Genomic DNA, 24,474 nt, shown 5'->3' with positions numbered 1-24,474 from the left:
TCCTTTCAATATATCAATGTAAAAATTTCAATAAATTGATAATATTAGGAAAAAAAATCTTGCAATCATTATATTATATCTAATAATGACCAGAAAACAACTTTTTATTTAAGTTGTTTCACTAAAAGGCTGAATATAGACTTGGCTGCCATTTATATGTGCTAGCAGTGTATCCTAAAAAGGAAAGTTATAATTCCATTTTTAAAAAATCCTCTAAGGACATGAGAAAGTCTCCAGAACCATATAGAAGATGATGGAGGAAACTGAAAAGTCTAACTTTCTGTCCAAGGAAACATCATTTTAATCACTACTAGTTAACCTGTGACCTATCATAATTTCAGAGGTATTTCTTTACCTGAGAGAGAAACAGAATGATCAAGGGCATAAAAGTAGTGGGATGGGAATGATTGGCTTGACTGCAAATCTGGCAGCAGAGCGGTGGGACCAGTTTACCCAAATTCTGGAGGGTTGGAGTAGAATTGGTCTATTGGACCTCCAAGCAGCAGCATTGAAGTGTCCATGAATAAATATATTACATTGCATTATATTACATTACATTATACTACACTACACTACACTATATTATATATTTGTTTTCCAGTATTCTCTTTTCTTCTCCTCTCACAGTGGTGGGTTTCTATTTTTTTTACTACTGGTTTGCTTGTGCGTGCAGCATGAGCAGGGGAGTGGAGCCTCCTGCCACCACCACTACCAGTTCTCCTGATCCAGGCCGAACCGGGAGCAACCCACTTCTGTCCTCTCACCTATCTGGGTGAAGGAGTAAAAGCTTCCTGGATTCTTAATCAGTTTCCTGTGAGAGATGATAACTGAGTGTATGGAATCTGAACAAGGAACTGATTATTTTCACCATTTCACCTAAACAGTCAAAAAAATCAATAGGATATATAACAAGCATGTCATTATTAATAATCAAGATATTACACAAACACACAAACACACACACATGCCTTATGCTTTAAATGTTGCTTATACCTGTACATAATCTTTTTTTCAAAAATGAAGAAATATAAGATGCAACTATAAAGAAGCTTTTTCATAACTATATTAGACTTTAAGGGGAAAAAAAATTCATATTAACCTAGTTCAACCTGAAGAATCTATCTGGCATTTGGATCAATCTATATAAACAATTAAAATATGGTTAAAAACTTGCCCTAAAATATTTAAAGGACTTTCTACTTGCACATATATGTACAGTGCATAGCCATGTATAAATATTTTCAAAATAAAATGAACATAAATGGAGGCCTATTTTATAACTTCTACATAGATCCAATTGGTATAGAGTCCTGTCAACTGTTACAAAATTAGCAGCCATTTAATTATATATTTGAACTGTTTGTACCTTTAATTTTCAAGCGGAACATAAACGTCTTTTCTACTTCCCTTTCCATCACTTTTCTTTATATGCCATGTGTTTTAGTTATAAACCTGAGCACACGGACTGTTTCAAATCTGAAACATGTAAACTCCTCTAAGTTGATAAAAGCGTAACAGCAAAACAACACAATACAAAAACTCTTAAATAAAAAATATAATCCCTAATGATTTAGACTTAAACTAATGTATGTACTTATCAGTTTCCTATGTCACAAAAAGGACACTTAAAAAAAATATTTTTGCACTCCTATTTCTCACATTCTGTATCAGCATTTTTACAACACCTAATACTCCTGTTGCTTATGAGCTGTTTCTTACCTTCAGCAATTTCCTACAGCCTCATCAAAATTAATTTTACTAAGTCTACACTTTCCGCAAGACATGAATAATTTTTTTTAACAGGGTTGACTATTGCACAGTGTGACATTCTTTCAGTTTCATCATCAGTGCATTTGAGAGAAGAAGTGGTCAACAAAACTGATTGCTTTCCCCCGGGTGCCCCAAAGGAAGGCCTTTGACTCACCACAATGTGAGCTGGAGATGGGGACCTGGCATCTTTAAGGGCTTGTCTGCTCTGTAGGCTTCCCGCTTGGACATCTAGCAACGGCCATTTCATCTGGAGATACTGGATGGAGAAAGAAAGACTTCAGTTAGGAAAGGAAATAGACAAGTAACATAGTAAAAGAGAACTAAATGGTATGCAACAACAAAATAAAAAACACTTTAAAAAATGTTTAACAGAGGTGATATAAGCAAGTATTTTCATACTGTTAATTTATAAACTTTATCAGACCACCTAAAACTCCTATATTCTAGGCAGTTTATAGGATTTACCAATGAACATTTATTGAAATAAAGAAAAAGGCAAACTTTATATTGTTATCTAAGGACTAAAAATGGAGAAAGAAGACATTGCGCAGAAGCAAAATGGAAAGGAATAAAATGCAGGGAAAATTGCAATAGAAATAGCGCTTAGACTTGTATACTGCTTACCATACTTTACAGCCCTCCCTCTGTAAGTGGTTTACAGAGTCAGCATATTGCCCCCAACAATTTGGGTCCTCATTTTACCCACCTCGGAAGGATGGAAGGCTGAGTCAACCTTGAGCCTAATGAGATTTGAACTGCCAAATGCAGTCAGCCGGCGGGCAGCAGAAGTAGCTTGAAGTACTACATTCTAACCACTGTGCCACCATGGCTCCTCATGATCATTACTATCACTGCAAGAACATAAATAGTTCTACAACAGAAAGATTCATTTACTCTGTCTTACTAATTCCACATTGATAATTATTTGCAATAAAATACAGGCATTGAAAAATTAGAACTTTAAAAAATTATTTTAGAATTTGCACCTATAACACACCCATAGATATTTCATATTTAAAAACCATTTTTCAAAAACGGTGTGGCTAATGGAAACATATGTTAAAGTTCTCACTCAGAATTCTGCATTAAATCCAGTGTTCCCCAACCATGGCCACTTGAAGAAATATGGACTTCAACTCCAAGAATTCCCTATCCAGCATACTGGCTATCCATTAATCCAATGGTCTTTAGATTACCTTGCACACATATCACTGAGGATATGTCAAAGGACCTTTTCCCAAACCAGTAAAAGGGAAAATCAGAAAGCTATAGGAGGGACAGTGAAAAAGCCAGGTGACTGTGAGCAGAGTTGAAGAAAGAAAGCCATTCAGGAAGTTGTCATCCTTATGTGCTAAGGAATCTGATTTCTAGTTTTAGGTCTTATGTCATTCAATGAATGATTTGTCTTATGAGTTAGAAAATATGATTGTCAAATTTAGATGGCACCATATTTCATCATTCTATTTTAAGAAGAGTTGACAAACTATGGTGTGTTCAAGATTTCAGAAAGGAAAAAGGAAAAAAACCAGGAGTAACCACCATCTCTTTTCTAATCCCAGTAAAGCATTTGATATAAAGTGAGGTTTTTTTCCCCTTTCATGCTTCTAGAAATCTTCCCACTCGCCAATGCATGTATCCGTTGGATGCTGCATATAAACCTACTATAAATAATCTCAGGCAGTTTCTGAATAATCTTTGCTGTGTTCCAGACTTTGCTTTGTTTTAACTTTCTGCTGCAATCCTCCTAAAATTGAACCTTCAAAAAAATGTATTAGAATAACTTTCTCTAATTCATTTCTGAGGCTTTCCCTAGCAAAAAAATGTGCAAAACGTCTTGGAAATACAAGTAGGATTGTAATGTAACAAAATGATAAAAGAAACGCTATGGGTAGATTACTAAAATATTTACATCAACCTCATTTTAGGTCAACCTCACTTATAAAAATGTAGCACAAAGAATTATAAATCTCTGCACCATGCTCTCTCTTAATGACAACAATTTAATTAGACAAACAATTTCATTCTTGCCATCAGCATGAGCAATAAAACAGTCAGTTTGTTGGTGAATATGTACTCCCATGACATACAAGCAACCTTCCAGCCAAGTGGCTGGCACTTGGTAAACAAACCTATTCATGATGCACAAGCAGGAATAGGGTATATCTCACTCACTTCAACAATAACAACCAAGGCATGTTCTTGTTACTGGAAGTTAATTGAGAAGATTCAGAATTTACAAAGAAAGTTGGTCTCTGCTGAGAAAGAATGTCCTGAAAGTATTAAGAGTTTGTAATGCAAGTAAGGCAAAAGCTTTTACTGAACTTTTCTGGGTAAACTTTAATATATGATGCTGATGTACATGCTCAAAATGTTAATACATTTCATCAACAAACTAGGATAATTCTAAACTAAAATTTGCCCCAATATACAGAAACGTAAATTTGCATGCATAATATTTTGTTCTTACATCTGCAGTGTATTCAGGGAGAAGCTTATATATTGCTTATGAGCAAATTAAATTCAATTGACATGATCACATTCTATATATTTAATAATTTTCTTTTTATTATAATAGCAAAAACACAATTTGGCAATAAGTTCTGGAGAGCTTTATTCCTTTACGTGGCTACTACAAGAATAACGTGCTACAATGCTTCCAACTAAATACCTTACTTCATCTTTTTTTCAACACGGTGCTCTCCAAATATATCAGGAATATAATTTTCACAATTCACCAACAACAAGAAGCTGATAGATTGATTAAAACGGGAGGGTTTGAATGTCAAGAGTTCAAATACAAAACATTACACTCCCTAGTCAGAATTACTGTAAAATGATTCAAGCTATTTTTGTCATAGAATAGACAGGAAACCTTCCACTATTTATTAAATATTAAAAGGCTGTATTTAAAAAAATGATTAAACCCACAATTTTCCAGCAAATCTTTGTGATATAAAAATGATTTTGCAGGTTCAAACTATCCTCCATTTAACATCCCAGTTCACCTGCAGCTTTCTTCATGATCCTGTAACTTATTTTCATTCTAGTAACAAATATGGAATTACTCAATTGAACTGATTTAGGAATACAGTGTGGTGACATCAATAGCAGTAAATGAACATGTTCTAATCTTGAGCTACTCATCAAAATAATCACATAGCCCAAACCAGCTTAGATAGGTAATAATATCACTAGAAAGAAGAGAGCATTTTTGACCTTCCCCTGTTTTTCAGAAACAGGCTTCAAAAGATTTTTTATTAATATGTTTAACCCAGTTTATTTTTAACTAAATATAAAATGCAGCTTTGTAAGCATTAGGAGTGCAAGCAATGTTTCTATGCAATATATGCACACAAAAAGTCCAACATTTGGGAGTTAACAAAAAGGATGAATTTTGAATGTTCCTGAATCCTCAGATATTCCATCCTCTCTACAGCTTTACCTCATCCAGTTTAAATTGAAAAAACACCAGTTCTATTGATAAAGAATAAAATACTTGCTTTATTCAATAGCTTAAAACTTGAGCCATAATACAATATTAATGTGGTGGCTTCTAATTCTTATTTTACATAAAAGCTTCATTGTGTGCCAAATCCAATCTCCACAGGCTACCTGAGCCCTAGATTTTTATGAGTCTACATTTCAGCACTGCAAGTCTACAGTACACATAATTTTCAATTATGCTAGGGCAGGCCAAGATCACTGCCTATATAACGTTACTGGTGAAGGAAATGAGAGTCAGTCCTGCTGTTGAGTGAGCTAACTCAACCCAGATGGGAAGAAAAATGGAGAAAGAGAAAGATGGACTATTGGAATTAGGAAGCAGCAATCTAATCCTGCAACAACTTGCATAGTGTAGTAAACTGCCAAGTAAAAAACCCATTATCAAGACATTATTTTAAGTATCAGTCTGGAAACACAGGAAGAATTCTTTTTTGCTAAGGAAACATTGCATCAAAATCTGCTTATAGAAGGATGTACATGTTCCATTGTCTTTTTAGGATTACAATTGCAGCAAAAATAGGTTTACATCTAGTATTTTCAACAGAACAAAGGTAACAGTGATAGAGCGCCTTATGAAAAACACAGCGGTATTTCTCAACCTTAGCAACTAGAATTTGTGGACTTCAACTTGCAGAATTATCAGGCAAGTCCACAAACCATAAAATTGAGAAATACTGTATAGAGTGAGAAATTCTGAATACAAATGACAGCAGGAAGTCCTTTAACTCACAAACTGCTATTAAGGAAATTTGGAGGCAGAATTAACATAGATTTTATTTTAGTATCAGCATTCCAATTTTCATTGAGCATCCTAGGAATAATAGGGAATTCAATTTGTGCTTTAAAAAAATCTGATTCACTGTCAATCCAAGAATCAAGTATGAATATTGGCATAGAAAGCAAAACTCTTACACAGTTTTTAATATCATATTGTGTTTGTTTGCAAGCTTTTGTCAAAGGGTGAAGGGCCCTATTTCCCCCCCACAAGAATGCTATGGCATAGACTATAAAGTTAAGAAAGAATGGTTGGTGAAAAATCACAGAATGTTTCCATGGTACAGATCTAATCTAGGTCTTCATTTTATCTTTACATCACATTGGCTCAACCTCAAATAGTGTAGAATTCACAAATATAATTCATTTTGTATCTAACCGTTAAATATTCTAATTCCTATCTCAGGGACAGTAGGGATTATAATTTAATATGCAGTCCCAATCTCTACTCAAACTGAAGTCTCATGCATTCTGATGTTTTAGAAACCACCAGAGGTTGCACATATATAGGCTTTATGATAAATACGTAAATAACACCTAACATTTGGGATAATTTCTCAATTTAAAAATCTATTCTTATTTAACACCATTATTAAAGAAAAACACACAAACTAGAGATCTTTACCCCTTATCTTCCTTCCTGCCAGAGCTGCATAAGTATTGATTTGACTCACAATACAGAGGCCTTTAGCAGACCGATGGAATAAGTATATAAACTCACTTAGATCCGGAATACAAAATAGGCAGGTTGCTGACTTGATGAAAACAATGCGGCTTGCAGATCTTGCTAAACTCACAGGTGACAGGAAGGAGATAGCAAGTTCAATCTCATTCTCATTTTCCACACATACCAATGAAAGCTAACTAACATATAATCCTAATGTTTTGGCAAGCATGTTTCTTCAAATCCTTACTTATAAAAGACAATCATTTGTTAACAGTATTGTGGCTGCAGAAAATTGTTGAGAAAAAAAAATTCATGTTATACTCCTGATGCATGAACTTTTATCTCATTTTTCCCTGCATCCATTTGCACATCTAGCCTTCAAAGGAAGTTCCGTCCAAAGGAAGTTAAAAAAAAATGTCGTGAGTAACATTCACCAAAAAGAAAAAAAATATTTCCATTATATTATTGAATCCCAGTAAAGTCCAGTGGCAACATTATCACAACAATGTACTTCATTGCCAACTCAGAGAGATATATGAGTTGATAAACACCTTTCAGATACAGTTTTAACATGAATACTTTCTAATTTTAAACTTTTTGGACAATCTGTTTTACAATGACTAAATTTAAACAACTATATAAAGAGAAGGATTAATGGGTCCATGAAAGATTCAAGAAAACTTTCTGAACATTTTTGCTTTATACATCTCTAGACACTGATTAGGGGAGTACATGTAAAACAAAGACAAATCAGTATTTAACTCATACTGTAGGGATATATTGTTTATCTTTTTTTTAAGAAACAAGAAAATGGAATAAATTTGATCCCAAGAAAACCCAGAAATTTTAATTTCATATTCTTTGTGGCTTTCTCTCTATTTGGATCTTCTCAGTGACAGAGACTTGTTACTTTATGCTTCTTGGGTCCTAAGATAACTTTCCATCTTACATACTAAATAAAAATAAAAAGTCCAAGAATACATTTTCGCCTGGAACAAGAAGGAAAGTGGCATGTTTTAACAGAAAAAATATTTCAGTTAAAAATGAGATGATCAGAGTGCAATGCAGTCAAGTCCCAACCAAAACCTTTTTGCTGCAAACTTACTTACAATCCTTTTACTGAATTTTGTGCATTTTTGTTGTAATGTTTTGTTTCTTTTAAAAATGAAGAGAGGGGTAGAGAAGGAGAGGGTGAAACGGGGTGTTTTTTCCCCTCCTAACTTTTTTTTTACAATGCAGGCTCTGCTTTTTCATGCAGATCAGCTGAGTGGTGTTCCACTAGTTGCAACAGGAATTGAATGACCTGCTTGTCACCTGAGCCTGACATTGTGGGTGGAGATAGAGCCCAAAGTGACCCAACCAGTTTTCATGCTTAAGGCAGGGGTGGGTAGCAGCAATGATTCTATATAAATGTAGAGTAATGTGGTTATGAAACAATCATTGCATCCATTTTCCTTTAAATTTATAAGCTGTTACAAATATATATTACAAAAAGTAAAATATGAAAACTGAAATCCCCTCATACAAAGACTGAACCCTTTCAAACATTTGTGATTTATGAGGATACTACAAATGTCTATCCAATCAGTACTGGGCCTACAGGTTCTCTCAGCCAATCAGCTATATTCTTTTACAATACTTTTTTAAAAAGAAAAATGATTCAAAGGAATAAAAGTAACCCACAGGAAAAAAGACAATGTTTATAAAAATATAAGTCATAAAAAACAAAACAAAATTTAATGATTTTGCAGATCAGCCTAAGCCCATAATTATTTCCCCAAATTAAAACAAGCAAAAACATTTGATTTACATCAATATATATTTAGGATATATTATACTATAAGAATGAAGGGGAAAAAACAATATTTCATAGAGAAAAGTTACTGGATATACATGCAGGAATCTAACTAACATATCAAAATGATAAAAAGCAGGAAGAATTTTGATAGGGCATTGAATCTTCCAAACAAGGGTTAGTTATCGCCAAGGAAGATATTTTTAAAATTAAAAAAGTTAGTAAGATATATTCGGTCAAAAATACAAAATATACAGCTATGTACTTTTGTTTCACTGAATAAGAGATCTGATGTTAGTAATGGATACAAATCAACTTTATAGCATTTTAAACATCAAGATTAACAGAAATGTTATTAGCATTTGATGCAAAAGCTGGCAATACTCCAATACTGGAAAAAAGATTCCAGCTTTATTAAAATAGAGGGTATTAGGCAAAACCCAAAGCATGGTATCTTTAAAAAAAGCAACAGTGACATTTTACAGACTCTGAATGCTGCAGATGTCATAAGCAAATATAGAGCAAAACATTAAGCAGCATAATTTGGACTCCTTAATATTTCAAGTCCTGCGGGCATTTTGCTCGCTGTGCCAAATAGCTGTGGTACTGGATGAGAAGGATACTCATAGAGTGTGACTGGGTGTGGGAGAGAAAGCAATGGGATAGTTTCTCTCTAGTAACCAGACTGAAGAATTCTTAGCATGTTGACTCTTGAGAAGTTCTCACCACAATTTTCCCAGTAGACAAAACAGCACCACAGGCATCCAAACCACCAAGCCATGTCCACCAATTCTACTATCCCATAATCTCTGTCTGAGGACTAAACACTCTTAGCCTCCAGGCATCAACAAAGAGGAAGTCCGAGGAACCACTGGACTATTACAATCTTTAAATAGCTTAAAGTGATCATTTGTTACTAAGCATAGTTCGCATTTTAAAATAACTAACCCACAAAGTTACTTTTGATACCAATTTTTATTTAAGGGCTGTGGTTTCTAGGAGTAGGAGATGCAACTGGCTATGGCTCACATTTGTCATTATACAAATGCAGCAGTGTAAACACATACATACGGTACATACACAAAATAGAAATGGAACTGTAATATTTCTGGGTTTTTTAAAGTAACTTTTACTTAAAATAACTATTTAATCACATTCAAGTTAAAATGAAAACTATTTAGCTGTACCAAAACTACTCCAAACTGCAATAAACTCATAACTAGTGTGTTTATCAAATAAAATAAACAGAGCTTCAAGATGAAACAGATAATGTTTTGTGAGTCCAAACATGTTGCACATAGTCTGATTAAATTACTAGAGCCTTTATCAGCAGGAAAATCATAATACTGAAAAGATGGGCACCACTATGCTTGCAAATATAATGTAATTTTTTTTTTAAAGTAAACAATATATTTCTAATTAAAGGGTTTTTTTAATATTTGGAAAGTTCTGTGGTAAATTTGAACTGAAAAATAAAATGATGTGCCAACATTATCACCAGTAACATCTTTAAGCTGCACTGGACTTGCTCAGTAGTTGAATCACATTTAATTGTTAAGGGAAAATGGCAAGGAATGGGAGGCCAGTGTGTGTAATGGTTAAGGTGCTAGCCTAGAAGCCAGGAGACTGTGAGTTAATGAAAACCAGCTGGGTGACATTAGGCCATTTAAACTCTCTCAGTTCAATCATCTAGCAATATTTTTGTTGTGGGGCAGGGATGTCAAACTCATGTTCGTCATGGCAGTGTCAGATGACGTATCCACAGGTGGTATTCAGCAGGTTCTGACCAGTTCTGGAGAACTGGAAGTGGAAATTTTGAGTACCAGTAAATACCAACTCTGACTGGCCCCGTCCCCATCTATCCTCTGCCTCCCCAGTCCCAGATGACTGGGGAGGGAATGGGGATTTTGCAGTAACCTTTCCTTGGAGTGGGAAGGGAATGGAGATTTTACAGTATCCTTCCTCTGCCACACCCACCAAGCCATGCCACATAACCAGTAATAAATATTTAATATGGACATATTGCGACTTTTTCCCCCTTCACTAAACTGGGCGTGGGCATGGCCAGCAGATATCCGGCCTGTGAGCCGTGAGTTTGACAGGCCTTGTTGTGGGAGGAAAAAGAGGAAGAGAAGAGGCATTACTGTATATGAGTTACTTATAAAATAATAAAGGCAGCATAAAAATATAATAAATCAATAAATAAATTAATACTGAAATGAACAGAAGTTTACATGGCAGTAGGCATTACCTATCTTGTGTTGCATAACTTGTGGTGGTTTTTGCATGTAAAAATGCATGTGACTTACTTTCTCTGGAATGGATATGTCTTTTCTGTGGATTTTTCCCTTTTAATCTAACTAATTTGCCTTCTGTAAATAAATGTTCTATAACATAACCTGTCTGTTATTACAATTACTTCATAAATGAGCACATTCTGTCCATTGTGACAGTCATTTGAAAATGCCCACATTCCAAATATGCCTACTGAACCAAAATATTTAAAGTTCCTCAGCTTGATTGTCAATACTGCTCCTGGTATTCTATAGCTCATTGTTTTCTTATCCCATGAGCTCCTTTCCGATTGAGCAACAGACTCTCATTAACCAACATATTGCCATAAGCAGGACCCTTTAGCCATATTCAGATCAAGCCAGTATTATCAATTACACTTGGATTAATCACAACCAGAAGCAAAAGGAAAGATACTGAATAAATGGCGGATTATGGGATTTGTAATTTCACTTTACTACCAGATTATGGTTGATATGGGTTTTCAATAAACTACACCAGTAAATAAAAAATGCAGTTCATTGTGAACACAGAAATTGTAAAAATGTTAGCACAACACAAATACCAGCACACTTCTATTCACATCTTAAGTTAAATAAGACAAACTATGCAATAGAGCAGTCTTGTTCTATCCTTGTTCTAAGACATTTGCACATTCTAATTTTTAAAACACACCAGTGAAAGAGGCCAATGATATTATCTCCAGGCCACAGAAGCTGAGAAATAAGAAGTGGCTGATCTGTGATCAGTTATTGAGTTCACTGCAGGGATAAAAATCAAAGTGAGCACTTCCGATTCATAGAAAAGTCTCTTAGGCACCATTCCATGCCAGCTCTCTGTGAAGTTAATATTTATCAAAGCAGTACAAAACTGTAACTCCTCCTCCTACCACAAGCTTTTTATAGGTTCTGTCCCTAACATATTACTTTAGCTCACTCCTGAATAAATGAATACGCACACATACATAGAAATAAAGAGACACACTCACACATAAACGCACTTTTATTTATCTATCTTTTATTTCTTATATTTATTTTTTTATTGTATTTTTTAAAAAATGTTTTCTTTTCAACCACCTGAAGTTATTGGGAGTCAGGCAGAAAACTAATTTAATAATAAATAGCAAACAACTCTATATTTCTAGTGATGATATTTGGCTTTTACTTTCCAACATGCATAAATATAATATAAGTATAATCTTTATCGTCATTGTACTTAAATACATCAAAATTGATGATATGAACTTTTACTAAATAATTTCCATGTTGATAGATCTAAAAAACAATATCCAGACAACTTTCTATTGAGAATTCTACCAATATTCTCCTCATCCTGAAAACAGATCTTGATCAGGAAAAAATTTACACAAATGCCTATCTTTTCACCATATGTGTTGAATAAACCTATTAGCCAATGCAAGTATTGTGAATTTTTTAAAAAAGGTTTACAGAACTTTCAAATGTTATAGTGCTTCCAACAGATGGTTTTAATTTTCTTTCTCAAACATACTAAATAAAGGATTTGACAAAGCACCCAGATGTATTTTTTTTTAAGTCACTTGCGCTTCAAGAGTCTAGAATGTAGAAGACATTTATTTTTACACTATTGGACAATTATATATATTGGCTGCATCTCATCCAGAAATTTCCCATATTGTCTATTATATTATCTTTGTCTCACAATTTTTTTATGCTCAACTGGAAGCAGAAAATTGTTTACAATCCAGGTTCCATGTAATTCAGACTGTAATTCAAATCACATAAAGCTGTTCATGAGATCTTTCTCTCTCTCTCTCCCTTCCCTCTCCCTTTCCTTTCTTCTATTGTAATTTTTTTAGTAGTTATGAGCCACCCGTAGTCATTGGGAGCTGAGCTACATAAAAATCTAGATAGACAAACAGAATGATTTATAATATACTCTATTTCTCATGCTCAACGTAGAGGTTTAGGAGTTAGATGTGGACACATAGCCGCAATGTGCAAATACATTGTATTTGAATGCACAAAGAGTACAGCAAATATTGTAGCTCACATATGGGAATACACTACATATGATCTACATACCTCTTAAGACAGTTCTTAAGATGTTGCAAATTTCACAACACCCAAAACCTGCTTATGAGAAAGTCTGTAGTTAAATGTCTCTGTTGTGATTTGATAAATGGATCATGTGTCCTTATCCAAAGATAAATCACTTTTTCCCAATTTTGGATAGTTTACTCAAGTTTGGGAAACAGTGGTCTAAGGCAATAAGGTAATATTGAATAACCTAAAGAGCTGTCATGGTGCAGCGATTAGAATGCAGTATTGCAGGCTGATTCTGCCGACTGCCAGCAGTTCGATTCTCACCGGCTCAAGGTTGAACTCAGCCTTCCATCCTTCCGAGGTTGGTAAAATAAGGACCCAGATTGTTGGGGACAATAGGCTGACTTTGTAAACGTCTAAGACAGGATTGTAAAGCACTGTGATGTGGTATTCGAGCTGAAGTACTATTGCTAAATGCTACTGCTAACCCAAAGATAATATGTCTTATATTTCCAAGTTACTGCTGATCAACAGAGCATACTATGCCATAACATATTTATTAATCCCTTTTCCTCCTATACAAGACATTATTGGATTTTGTTGCTTCTTATTTGCAGCATTTCCATGATCTGCCATGTATTTCCTACCTTGTAGAGGTAATATAATATCTAACGTAATTCATTTCTCATATCCTCCTTCTGCTTTTTCACTCTTTCTCGTATCTATTCAGCTTTCCAGACTTGCAAAAACAATCGCTCTTTAAGATATCTCTTTTTCAACAACTTCCTCAGCACAAATGAACAAAGCATTCCTGGGCATCATATATAATTACTTTACACAAAATGTAGATCTCTAGAGTAAGGAAGTCTTGCAATTAATGACAATGAGATTAGCAGTGATTCCTGTGTTCTGAAGGATCTAACATACAGTTATCACTAATTAAATCCATAGCAGTTCTAGGAAATGCTGATTATATTCCCCATACAAACTACTTGCTTTTCCATGTCTGCAAGCATCCAATCACTACGGTATTTCCTTTAACTGTATATGTATTTCATCATTGTTCAAGAGTGTAAAAGATTAGTCAGTTAAAACAGACTTTTCCATTTTTATTGCTTCTGGATTTGTTTGATATCTGCAGGAAAAAAAATACTCTGAATTTAAATAATGGAGGAAAGCAGAAAATTTGTATTTAACAGCTAACTTCTAGCAGCAAAGAGTGACTGGTTACTTAAGAAACTGAAAGCAAAGAAATACTATGAGGTCCTATTGGCCCTAATTTCAAATCTGTATTCTCCACACATGAGCCATCAGTGTACGTTTGTTTCTCACTTAAAATAGATGCATGCACTAAATCAAGAGCATTAACTTTAAAATATTTTGTCAATGAAATACATTGTTTGAATGTGATTTACAACTGGATTTATAAGACCTGAGTTTCACTCCATTTATACACCCTTTTTTATTTAAGCAGCAACAAGAAAACAGACACACACAAAAACATCTTTTTATTTTTATTAGGAGGCCAAAGAAAAGGAAAAGGGAGGGGAAAATCGACTGCTCTATTAGCCAGAGGCACTTTGCAAGCAGGAAAGTAGAACTCAAGATGTGGGCAGGCCTCAGGTTTCAGTGCCTCGGGGCACATCGAAGAGACACCAATGTATTTACTGAGCAGTCAGTAAAGCAATGTCTCCAATCTTATCACATGCTATAATCTCATATTTTATGAGAATCCACAGTACATTTCCAAGTTCAAGCAGGGGATACAATTGCTTAGATGAAGCATAAAGAAAGATTATTAACCATCTATCCGGTATAAAATAACTTAGACATGAATTCAAAAGAATATATTTTCCCCTTGTTTCACAAATTCCAAAAAGGCCAATGGGAGGTAAGAATCCTATTTCAGTTATTTTAATGAAATGGGAAGCAGAATTCAGCTTTGTGCACACCTGTACAAAATCATTGCATTTTGCACTACCTGTATACTACTAAAACTCTTATGTTTTATTTTTCTCTGTTTCTTATGCATAATCAATCTTCATTGGGCAAAGCCATAGTTCATAGGGCAGCTCTTTTTGAATAAACATACTTTAAATGGGATAACTTACAAAATATTAAAATACAGGAGTCATGTCTCCCATGGAATTGCAATTCAGTGCTGCTGCACTCAGCTGCAGTCATATAATTGCCATTTCCAATGTTTCCTACTAGCTTCCCACAAGTCAGTGGGAAAGCCAGCAGGAAGTGTGAATTGTTCTGAGGTAATGACAGAATTGTATACTTCAGGGATTGAAAATGAGCAAAGTAAGTAAGGAAAGAAATAAAGGAATGGAGGGAAGGAATAAGAAGGGAGGGAAGGAATAAGAAGGGAGGGAAGGATGTCTGCCCATGATCATTCTGTTTACCTATTTAGGGAACTACACAATAAATTGCTTTATTGGCGTTTGTTAAGGGAGGGTGGGAGCTGTTTAATCTTACATAAAGTTGGTGAACCACTGATATGTGTAGCAAAGACTACTTAGGCAATACCTTGAAATTCTTTTACCCTAAATGACTCTTGGACACAATCTTTTGCCCTTATGTTATTTTGTCAGATTTCCATACAATATATTCAAATATTCAATAATAAGTTTTCAACATTAATTCTTTGAAAATCCTGATACCGGAATGAGAATGGGAATGAGCAGAAATTCTTTTTCTGAATACCACTCTTAGAGAATTAATTGATATCCATTATCCACAATTTAACTTATCTTGCAAACATCTGGTTTATTCCAGTCAGCACAAAAAAGAAAACCAACATTATTAAAGAAACCACCCTGCTACTTGCAAATTAGGAAAAGAGAAACAAACTATGAATATTGCCAGCATTTGATATGCGCAAGATGCTGAAAAAATTCCCCATAGATAGAGAGGTTACCCAGACTTTCTGGTCAATATAGATTAGATATTAATTAGATTATTGAAAAGTAGTGTATATAAAGTCAGCCATATTACAAAGGCACTAAATTGGGAAAGGTAAGTTAAAGTGATTATTGCAATAAATTATAGACAATACAAGCTTTTATTTAGAAATATGGAAAATGCTTTCTCCAAGTCCATTTACACTAGTATCAATGTAGTAGTCTGTCTCTAACTTATAGCATACTAGCCATTTGCATTACATGCTATCATATATTTCCCCTAAGCATGTTTTTTTTCTGCAGAAATAGCAGATATTGAACTTGATATCTACTCATTCAAAATAGATAATACCATTGTCACTGAGTCTGTGATATTTTTAATTTACAAATGCAAACAAGTTATAAAGGAAACACAACAGACTTCTACTAACACATTTAGAATTTTGGGAGTATGTAATAGGAGCTCTTACAAAACAGCTATTTTGATGGGGGTAACCAGTCATAAAAATCCATTGATCAGGAAGCAGCCTGGTAAGGTTACTTTCCTCCATCATGTCTAACCTTCAAGATACTCCCTTTCACCTCATTTTACCTTCTGTTTCTCTCTGTTTACTTCTTTGAAAGGCAGACAGCCTTCTAAATAAACCACGGGGTTATAGTCAACTCAGAAGCATCACTGAAAATAAAAACAATATTTAGTTGGGGCTTTGCTATATGCTGGCTTACCATTTATTTTATTGAATAATGCCTTAAAAATTAGGTTGTAAAGAGAACTAGAGTTTCCAATAGGGGTGTTTGCATGCATATTGATATGGCTGGCTGCTACGTAACCAAACTCAGAAAAAGGAAAATTATGCTAATTCCTTTAAAATGGGAAAACTGGGGCCTGAGCATTTTCTTGAGTTCTACCAAAACAGCCAAACTGCTTTTCACTTCTTTTCCCATTATTCTACTTGCACAAGCAATGCAGAAATTAGGTGCAAAATAATAGATCAACAAAATGATCAGAATTTAGACTGCAAGGATAGATTCTAGATTTATTGATTCTATGTAGGGCATAGCCTAGATTTCTGAAATTCTTCTGACTACTGTCTTCTCAGTGTTAACTGTTTTCTGGCTGTGATTGTATTGATGAGGTGAAAAATATACAAACTGACAACTCTTCTACATAAATAGAATGTAATGAAGCATATTATCTAATTACGTTTATAACAAAATGCCTGCAATACTGTAGATATCATTTGAGCTTTTTATTCCATTCTGCAAATGACTAAAAGTGGCACTTTAAAAAAATATCTGTTACTCATCCAAATGCAAATTAAGCTTTTTTTCTAAGTACACAACATTTGGGTCAATTTCCAAGAAATGCTGTGGAACTGCCCATGTTTACTGCATCTCTGGCAATGCAGTACAACCTTCAGTCAAGCTATTAACTTGAATGTTGAACTTCACAGCCTGGCTGTCTTTTTCAGCCATCCTTTTGATGTTACCTCCAAAGCAACTGATCAAAGGCTCCAAGTGTGGTGAAGGGAAGTCCCAGGCTCTTAGCCTACCAGCCTGAAATATATGTTAAAATGCTAGCCAAAAAAAAAAGAACACAGGGAGAGAAAGGAAAGGAAAGGAAAGGTTGTAGAAGAATTTTTTTGTAAAAGTACCATAAACTGCATTTTTGTTTCTGTACACTACAATGCTGTTTCATTCACATGCATATATATGCACATTCAGACTATACCCAAGGTGCTTTTAGTGATTCCTTCCTTTCATTTGCAGTAAACCCCTAAACAATGGATTTTACTGCTATTTTGTATAGAACTCTGAGTGTTGGTGGAATGACAATTATCACCAGTTATGTAATAGCCTATCCTTGCACATTACAACAACGCATCACTGCATACAGCATCTTTATCTTTAAATCTGTAAATCCGGTCGCAGTCACATATTAACACTGCCTGCTGCTATAAATTTAATAATATGGCAAATGTCCTTAAAGGCAGATGAGAAAGTTGCTCCTGCTTTGGTGGAGGAAGGGTGCACATGAAGAATATGAACTGCATGCCACACAAATAAAAAAAAAGCTGCTGCATTTGGGGTTTCAGTCCTGTTACCAAGAATGTTAAGACACTTCCCCACCTACATAATGGGCCTTATTTACCCATAACATTTTTTAAAATTTATGATCCTAACCCTCACTTGAAATAAATACACTTCTCATAGCACAGGTAAGCAAGTTCAAGTGCTCTATTTCATTTGAGTCCTAAACTGTGCTCAACAGAAACATGCAACTGATGTATATCTTCAGTTCTATTGCAGCAAGTATACTAGAGCAGCTTTCTTCTGCATGAGACTAAGTAAGTAAGTAAGTAAGTAAGTAAGTAAGGAAGGAAGGAAGGAAGGAAGGAAGGAAGGAAGGAAAAAAGAAAAAGAATGAGTAGAGAGAGAAAGAGAAAGAAAGGAAAGAAGGAAAGAAAGAAGGAAAGAAAGAAGGAAAGATTGAAAGTAAATCCTGTCTTTGAATCTATTCCTTTAATTATATACCAACAGTAAATTTTTGTTTGTTTGGGGTAATTCATTTTTGCAATGTTAATAAAATAAACATTGTTGAGAATTTATAGCTAAGAAAAGAGAATAAATCAATAGCTCACCAAAGCCATCTATCAAGATAGAAACAACAGAAGGAACCAACCAAGAATAAAAATAGGACAAAAATCTGATTTGTATTTTGCCACATAATAAATTACCACAGTCACATGGACAGAGAAAAGAATGGAAATACAGTATTTTTTAAATGATATCAAAAATCTTTTCAATATGTATAATTAGAGTATTACTTTCTTTCTCTAGTTTTTTTTACTTAAAACACAATTTTCTTCAGATTTCCTAACTAGCCACAAGCCTATTTAGCCAAGATAAGCAAAAAATTAGGATCAAATAAATTCCTAATTAGAAGGAAATTAGCACTGTAGCACAAGAGTGGGAAACTTTGGCTCCTTCAGATGCAGTGGTGGGTTTCAGATCCCGTTGCAACCGGTATGGTGTAATGGGGCTGGGCGTCCACCACATGCACGTGCGTAGAACGCTCATGCGTACTTACCACCCGCGACTCTTCTCTCTGCTCCAGCTGCTCGGTGGAGCATCACACAGGCACCATACGCTCCATGCGCATGCACAGAAGCCCCAATCAGCTCAAATACAGGTAAGGATGGCAGGCAGGCAGGTGCACTGAACCGGAATGGTATCTGGTGCTCCCAGCAGGCACCGGTACGCCCGTAGTGGGGTGTACCGGTCATATTCCACCACTATTCAGATGTTATTGAACCATAATCTCCAGTAGTACCACCTTGCATTATCAAGTTTGAAAGATATTGGGTAGTCTTTAGATTCTTTTCACCTGCTTTACTGTATACATATGTCACATATTTAACATTGCACATGCAACAATTGTCTGCAGCAAAAGGCTGCACCTAGCTGACCTTACCTGATTCCCAAATATTAACCAGGGCTGGACCTAAGTAAGTACTTGGACAGAAGACACCCAGAAATCCCAGTGTTACAGTTTAGATTCAAAAGTTGGACAAACATCCTACAAGACAATGAAAATCACTTCATCACTATTGCCAAGTAAATTCCACATAGATTGTTTATCTATGTAGTCACCATTTGTCAAGGTCAATTTATTATTTAACAATTATGGTACTTCTCCAGCAATAATAGAAACTTGTAATATCTGATTTTTTTCCCCTGTATGAATTAAATACATCAGGTGTGTCAAACTCGATTTCATCAGTCTTGTGTTTGATCTCAGGGGGCTGGATAGGTATGGCCAGGGTGGCCATGGCCTGCTTGACATCACTTGTATTGGGAGTGTCTATGGTGGCCCAAGCACTCTGTCAGTGAAAATGGAGCTCGGGATAACTGCACGTGGCCTCAGCTCCATTTTTACTGACAGAGGCACCACGGGCTGGTCTTTCGCTGTTTCCAGGATGGTCCTGTGGGTCAGATCTAAACACCCTATGGACCAGATTCAGCCTATGGGCCTTGAGTTTGACACCCCTGATATATATATAGTCCTGCAGTGATTCCAGTCTCCTGTTGGGTTTTATACTGCTGATCCAATGTCTCTCTTGCCTTCAAAATCACAAATTATATCTAGAAAAGTATGCAATCTGATGGGAATTTAATATCACATCACATTCCATCTGCTTTTTCCATTTAAAAAAAAGATATGAAAAGTTGCCTCCATCAAGATGTAAAATTTCTCCCAGAATTAAATCCTATAATCCTATTTAGCAGACAGGAGGTGGAGCAGCACATTTGTGCTTCAGATATTTTAGTCTTTTAAGGAAGTAACATTCTCTTTTAACTTGCTTCTCTTCAAGAATGCTTGGGAAAAGATTAAAGTTGTCTCTATTGATAGAGCAGATGGTGATAGAGAATCCTTCTTCATTATTTAACTTCCCAAAATATAAAGGGAAATTGTTCAATGATGCAACATAGATGTATTCAACATGAGTCCCTTGACAATTCCTAAAACATGACTCTGGACAATATTAAATATTACATTCACGCTTGAAAACTACATTATCTTTAATACAGCATTCCAAATTATATTCTATCTAGCCCTGAGAAGGAGGAGATACCTCTTTTCCAAAAAGAAAGCAACTGCAGATCACGATTGGAAGAATAGAGAGCAATCCATTCAACTCCCCTTCGGCAAATGACCTATCAACAACAGTACAAGCATTTTGCTTGACTCAGGCAACTGGGGTTTTCTGCTTAACCCACAGGCATTTTTCCTATTTCAAAGTTTCTATTAACTCCCTACTGATGTACCCTAAAAGAATTTTTAAAGGCTTTGAAGCACATAAATAAAATAGTTTGATGGACCGGCACAGCCAAATGAAAGTCTTTCTCCTGCAGTGGTGGTGATAAAAGTTTCAGTTGCAGTTATATATGCAGACCTCCCTAGATTTCTGATAGCTGGCATTGCTGACCAGTCAGCACTGCTCAGCATTCAAGCTATCACAGATGATATTTAACATGAGGAGCAAAGAAAGATTTATCTTTCTATCATCTATCTACCTACCTACCTACCTACCTACCTACCTACCTACCTACCTACCTATCTATCTATCTATCTATCTATCTATCTATCTATCTATCTATCTATCTATCTATCTATCGTATATGGCCGGCCGTCTCACATAAGGTGATTATTTTTGGGGGGATAATATTTTAAGCTCTATGCTAATTGTGACCAATTTCACCATGAGCAGAAAATTGTAAAAGGAAATGAGACTACACCAACAGAAGAGAAAATGCTGCTATCAAATTCAATGAGGTGAATTAAACTTTATTTTCTTGCTTGTATTATTTAAACATGTGCAGAACATACCTTGCTTAAATCACACATTGAAATATTCTATTAACAATCTTACAGTGTTAAAAATATGTATATATGAAGAATGTAATATTAAACATTTGCAATTAAACCTCCAGTGGAGTCCACTGTCCTTCAGCCTTTGAGAGATAGAGATAGCACTATATACTTAATTCTGGTTAGTGACCATAACAAAAATGTTCATTCGTACAGTGCGCAGCATAATTAAACAAAAAGATGAACTAAATCCTTAATAGTCCATAAAAATGAAAATAGAATAGAAAAAGAGAATTGTTATTAGTGTTTAACAATCCTTTTTTTCAAAGAGCTTTTCTTCTCAAAATATGAACATCTCATTGATATGCTCAGGAGTGTTAACTATCAGATGACACTGGCTGAAAACAGTGCTTCTACCCCACCCAAAAGTTTTTTTTTAATTCAAACAGTATGAACTTGGTGTTTCTCCTATAAATAGAATAGAATAGTTCACCTGCAAGCAAAAAAGCATGCAATAACTAAATAAATGGGATTTGATGGTCTTCTTCAGTGCTAGAGAGGCTGTGCATTTTGCCAAACCATTTTGGCAACCTACACTGCTTGCTGCTCTATAAGAGAAGGAAAGGGAAAAGCTTACTTTCCTGAAAGGGTTATTGGCAGGTAATCAGATGAGAAGAACAAAGAAAGAAAATGTGATTCTCTAAGTGAAAGCTGCAGATTGATAGTACCTACAGATGTAGCTGTAACAATATGCATATGGCTATCATCATGCACCATCGACTCTCATTAAGTAGCGGGATATGCTATACTAAAATATACAGATTCAACTTTTTAAAATTACAAAATATTATTTTGCCTACTTTTTGCAACACCTTTCACCTTAATTATCTGAATGAACAAGTGAATGACTTATATGGATATAGATCTATAAACTTCACCAATCCACACACAATCTGCTCAAGAAAGAGAGATTTGTAGGAACAATTAACGGTATCAGGTCTACATCCATGAACCCAATTCGTGCTTAAATAGATATTTTCTAAACCTTTGCAACCCAGCAATTCCAAAGGACCATTCTATCACCTTAGGTTGCATTTCCAAAGTGAGGGTAAGTTATTTTCAGAAGTTAAGGCTTTTTAGCTAAAATCAAAAATATGGAATTTCATAAACCAATAGAAGAAATAGGGGAAAAATCTTATTCTGCATCTTTGGCAATGGAAAAAATTGTTAAATCCTATTTATGCAGTAATGTGTTGTTAGGTACCTTTTCCAAATTGGCAACATGCTACATGTACTCAGAAAATATTAGGGCTAGGGTTAGGGTTAGGGACTAGATTTTTGATAAGGTTTAATTAAAATTAAGAATTTTAATTATCTTTGATATAAAGAAAAATAGAAAAAATCATATATAATAATCAGATACTGACTGGATATGTTATTTATACCAATGTCATATTTTAGGATGCCAATGAAACAAATGAAATTTAAACTGAGATCCAAATTATTTTCAGAAGTGAAAAAAGTGAACAGTCTAAATTTCTGCAGATCTTCCTTATTTTACAAATTATAAGTATGTAGAAATTTTGGGGTTGGATCCAAAGGTTTCCTTCCATTACAGCACAGACTCTCTTCTGATGAACAGAGAGATAACATTAGATTTCAAATGACCATGTTGGCTTGTCTTTAATCATTCTGCATTCTTTCCTTGTGTTACAATTTTAATCATCATCATTATTCATTACACTTTCTAGGATTATGTTTCTACTTATAGAAGCTGCAAAATAATATTCTGAAATCCCTGGATGTGATTTAAGTTTACAATGCTCTCTCATCATTTTTTAAAACTTTATCTTTTAAAAACTAAAAATTATATGATTGCAGTGGAAACCTATGTGGGCACATGCAGAAATATGTTTATATTCATTGTTATTTAATCATTTTACTAAATCTGCTGAACTTTTTTAAACAAGCATAAACAATACTGATTTCTTTTAAATTACTCTTACATATGTTTCAGAGTTATTACCATGGCTAATTCAATTGGCAGAAGCCAATTTATATAACAATGTTATGCTGTTTGTCCAAATTTAGTTGAGGTAGGGGGAAATCTTTCCACAATGATACAAACTGAAAGTTTCGATATTTCTATTTTATGTTCCATGTATGTTGTTTAAGACTTGGACTTGGTTAGCTATTGCTATCCAAGACACTGTCAACTCCTTTAATTTGCCTTGACAGAACTCAAGCAAGAAGACGGAGGAAAGCAATAAACACATTCCAGTAATGTATCATTAGCATGCTACAACAGATGCACATTAATCTGCCAAATACAGCATGCACTATAAATGGAGACTTGCTAATGGTGGCGAAATACCAATTAGTAAAGGATACTAATATTGACAGAACATCCTGATTCTTTAAAATTCTAAATATTCATTATTTTCCTCTATTGGAATAAGTGAGGAAAAAAAGTAGACCAGACTTTATAAATCACATAAATATAGTCAGCTCAATGGTACTAAAATGAATGTTGAATTCAAGTGAATTGAATTCTGCATATAATGAATGTACTACCAAACAGACAGACAGACAGACAGACAGACAGACAGACAGACACACACACACACACACACACACACACACACACAAACTTACTTTAGTAAGAATTGATCACCTGAACATATTTCAAGAACACAGAAGGGTCTGAGTGGAATTGCATGGAATCTACAGCTTCATATCCCTAACACATAACAAAGCAGCACTCTGTTCTCCAGCGTTACTATACCAATATCTACCAATGTCTAAACAACATGGATATAGATAGTATGGAAGTTGAAGTCAAAGCTATCTGGAGAATTCAGTTTGAAGAAGACTGTTAGAAGTTGCAAGGAAAATATTGTTGCTTAAATCTTAACTTTTATATTCAACTAGCTGGATACCTGTGCTTCATGATGAAACTATGTGATCGGACAATGCAGGAGAAATCCAATTCACTCCAATTCAATCCATTGGCTCAATTATGGTCAGAGATTGAAACACATAAGGAAATATCGCTCCCATGGCCTTGAGTCTGGAAGCAGTTCCATAGGTGGAAGGCGTAGACATTTTAGTGAGGTACCAATGTTTAGGAGCCCTGGACTGCTCCTGAGTGGAATGTCTGCCAGTTTGAACTGAGGTAACGGAATGTGAGGCAACTGGCAGTTGGAACAGAGATCTTTTCATATGGGGAGGGGGAGTAGAATGTCTAGCTCCTTAGCATCAGACTATGTTAATATAAGGCAACTGGTAGTTGGAACAGAGTTCTTTTCAGATGAGGAGGAGCAGTAGAACTCCTTAGCATCAGAGTGTGTTAATTACTGTATAAGAAA

At 34.9% G+C, this 24,474-nt stretch overlaps 1 protein-coding gene across 16 annotated transcripts in view; it reads right to left on the bottom strand.

Moving 5' to 3' along the window:
• The window catches only part of TCF7L2 (transcription factor 7 like 2), a 210,723-nt gene that overhangs the window by 119,880 nt on the left and 66,369 nt on the right, over positions 1-24,474 (bottom strand). For all 16 annotated transcript variants that reach the window (XM_014068015.2, XM_014068021.2, XM_014068017.2 and 13 more), the window contains exon 4: positions 1,925-2,026. In XM_014068015.2, the coding sequence (XP_013923490.1) occupies positions 1,925-2,026 (102 nt within the window). The remainder of the gene's footprint in view (positions 1-1,924; positions 2,027-24,474) is intronic.

The sequence above is a fragment of the Thamnophis sirtalis genome, unplaced genomic scaffold (genome assembly GCF_051295495.1).
Source record: "Thamnophis sirtalis isolate CommonGarterSnake01/CBP01778 unplaced genomic scaffold, rThaSir2_p1.2 scaffold_11, whole genome shotgun sequence".
NCBI lineage: Eukaryota > Metazoa > Chordata > Lepidosauria > Squamata > Natricidae > Thamnophis > Thamnophis sirtalis.
This window is presented reverse-complemented; position numbering and strand designations above follow the sequence as displayed.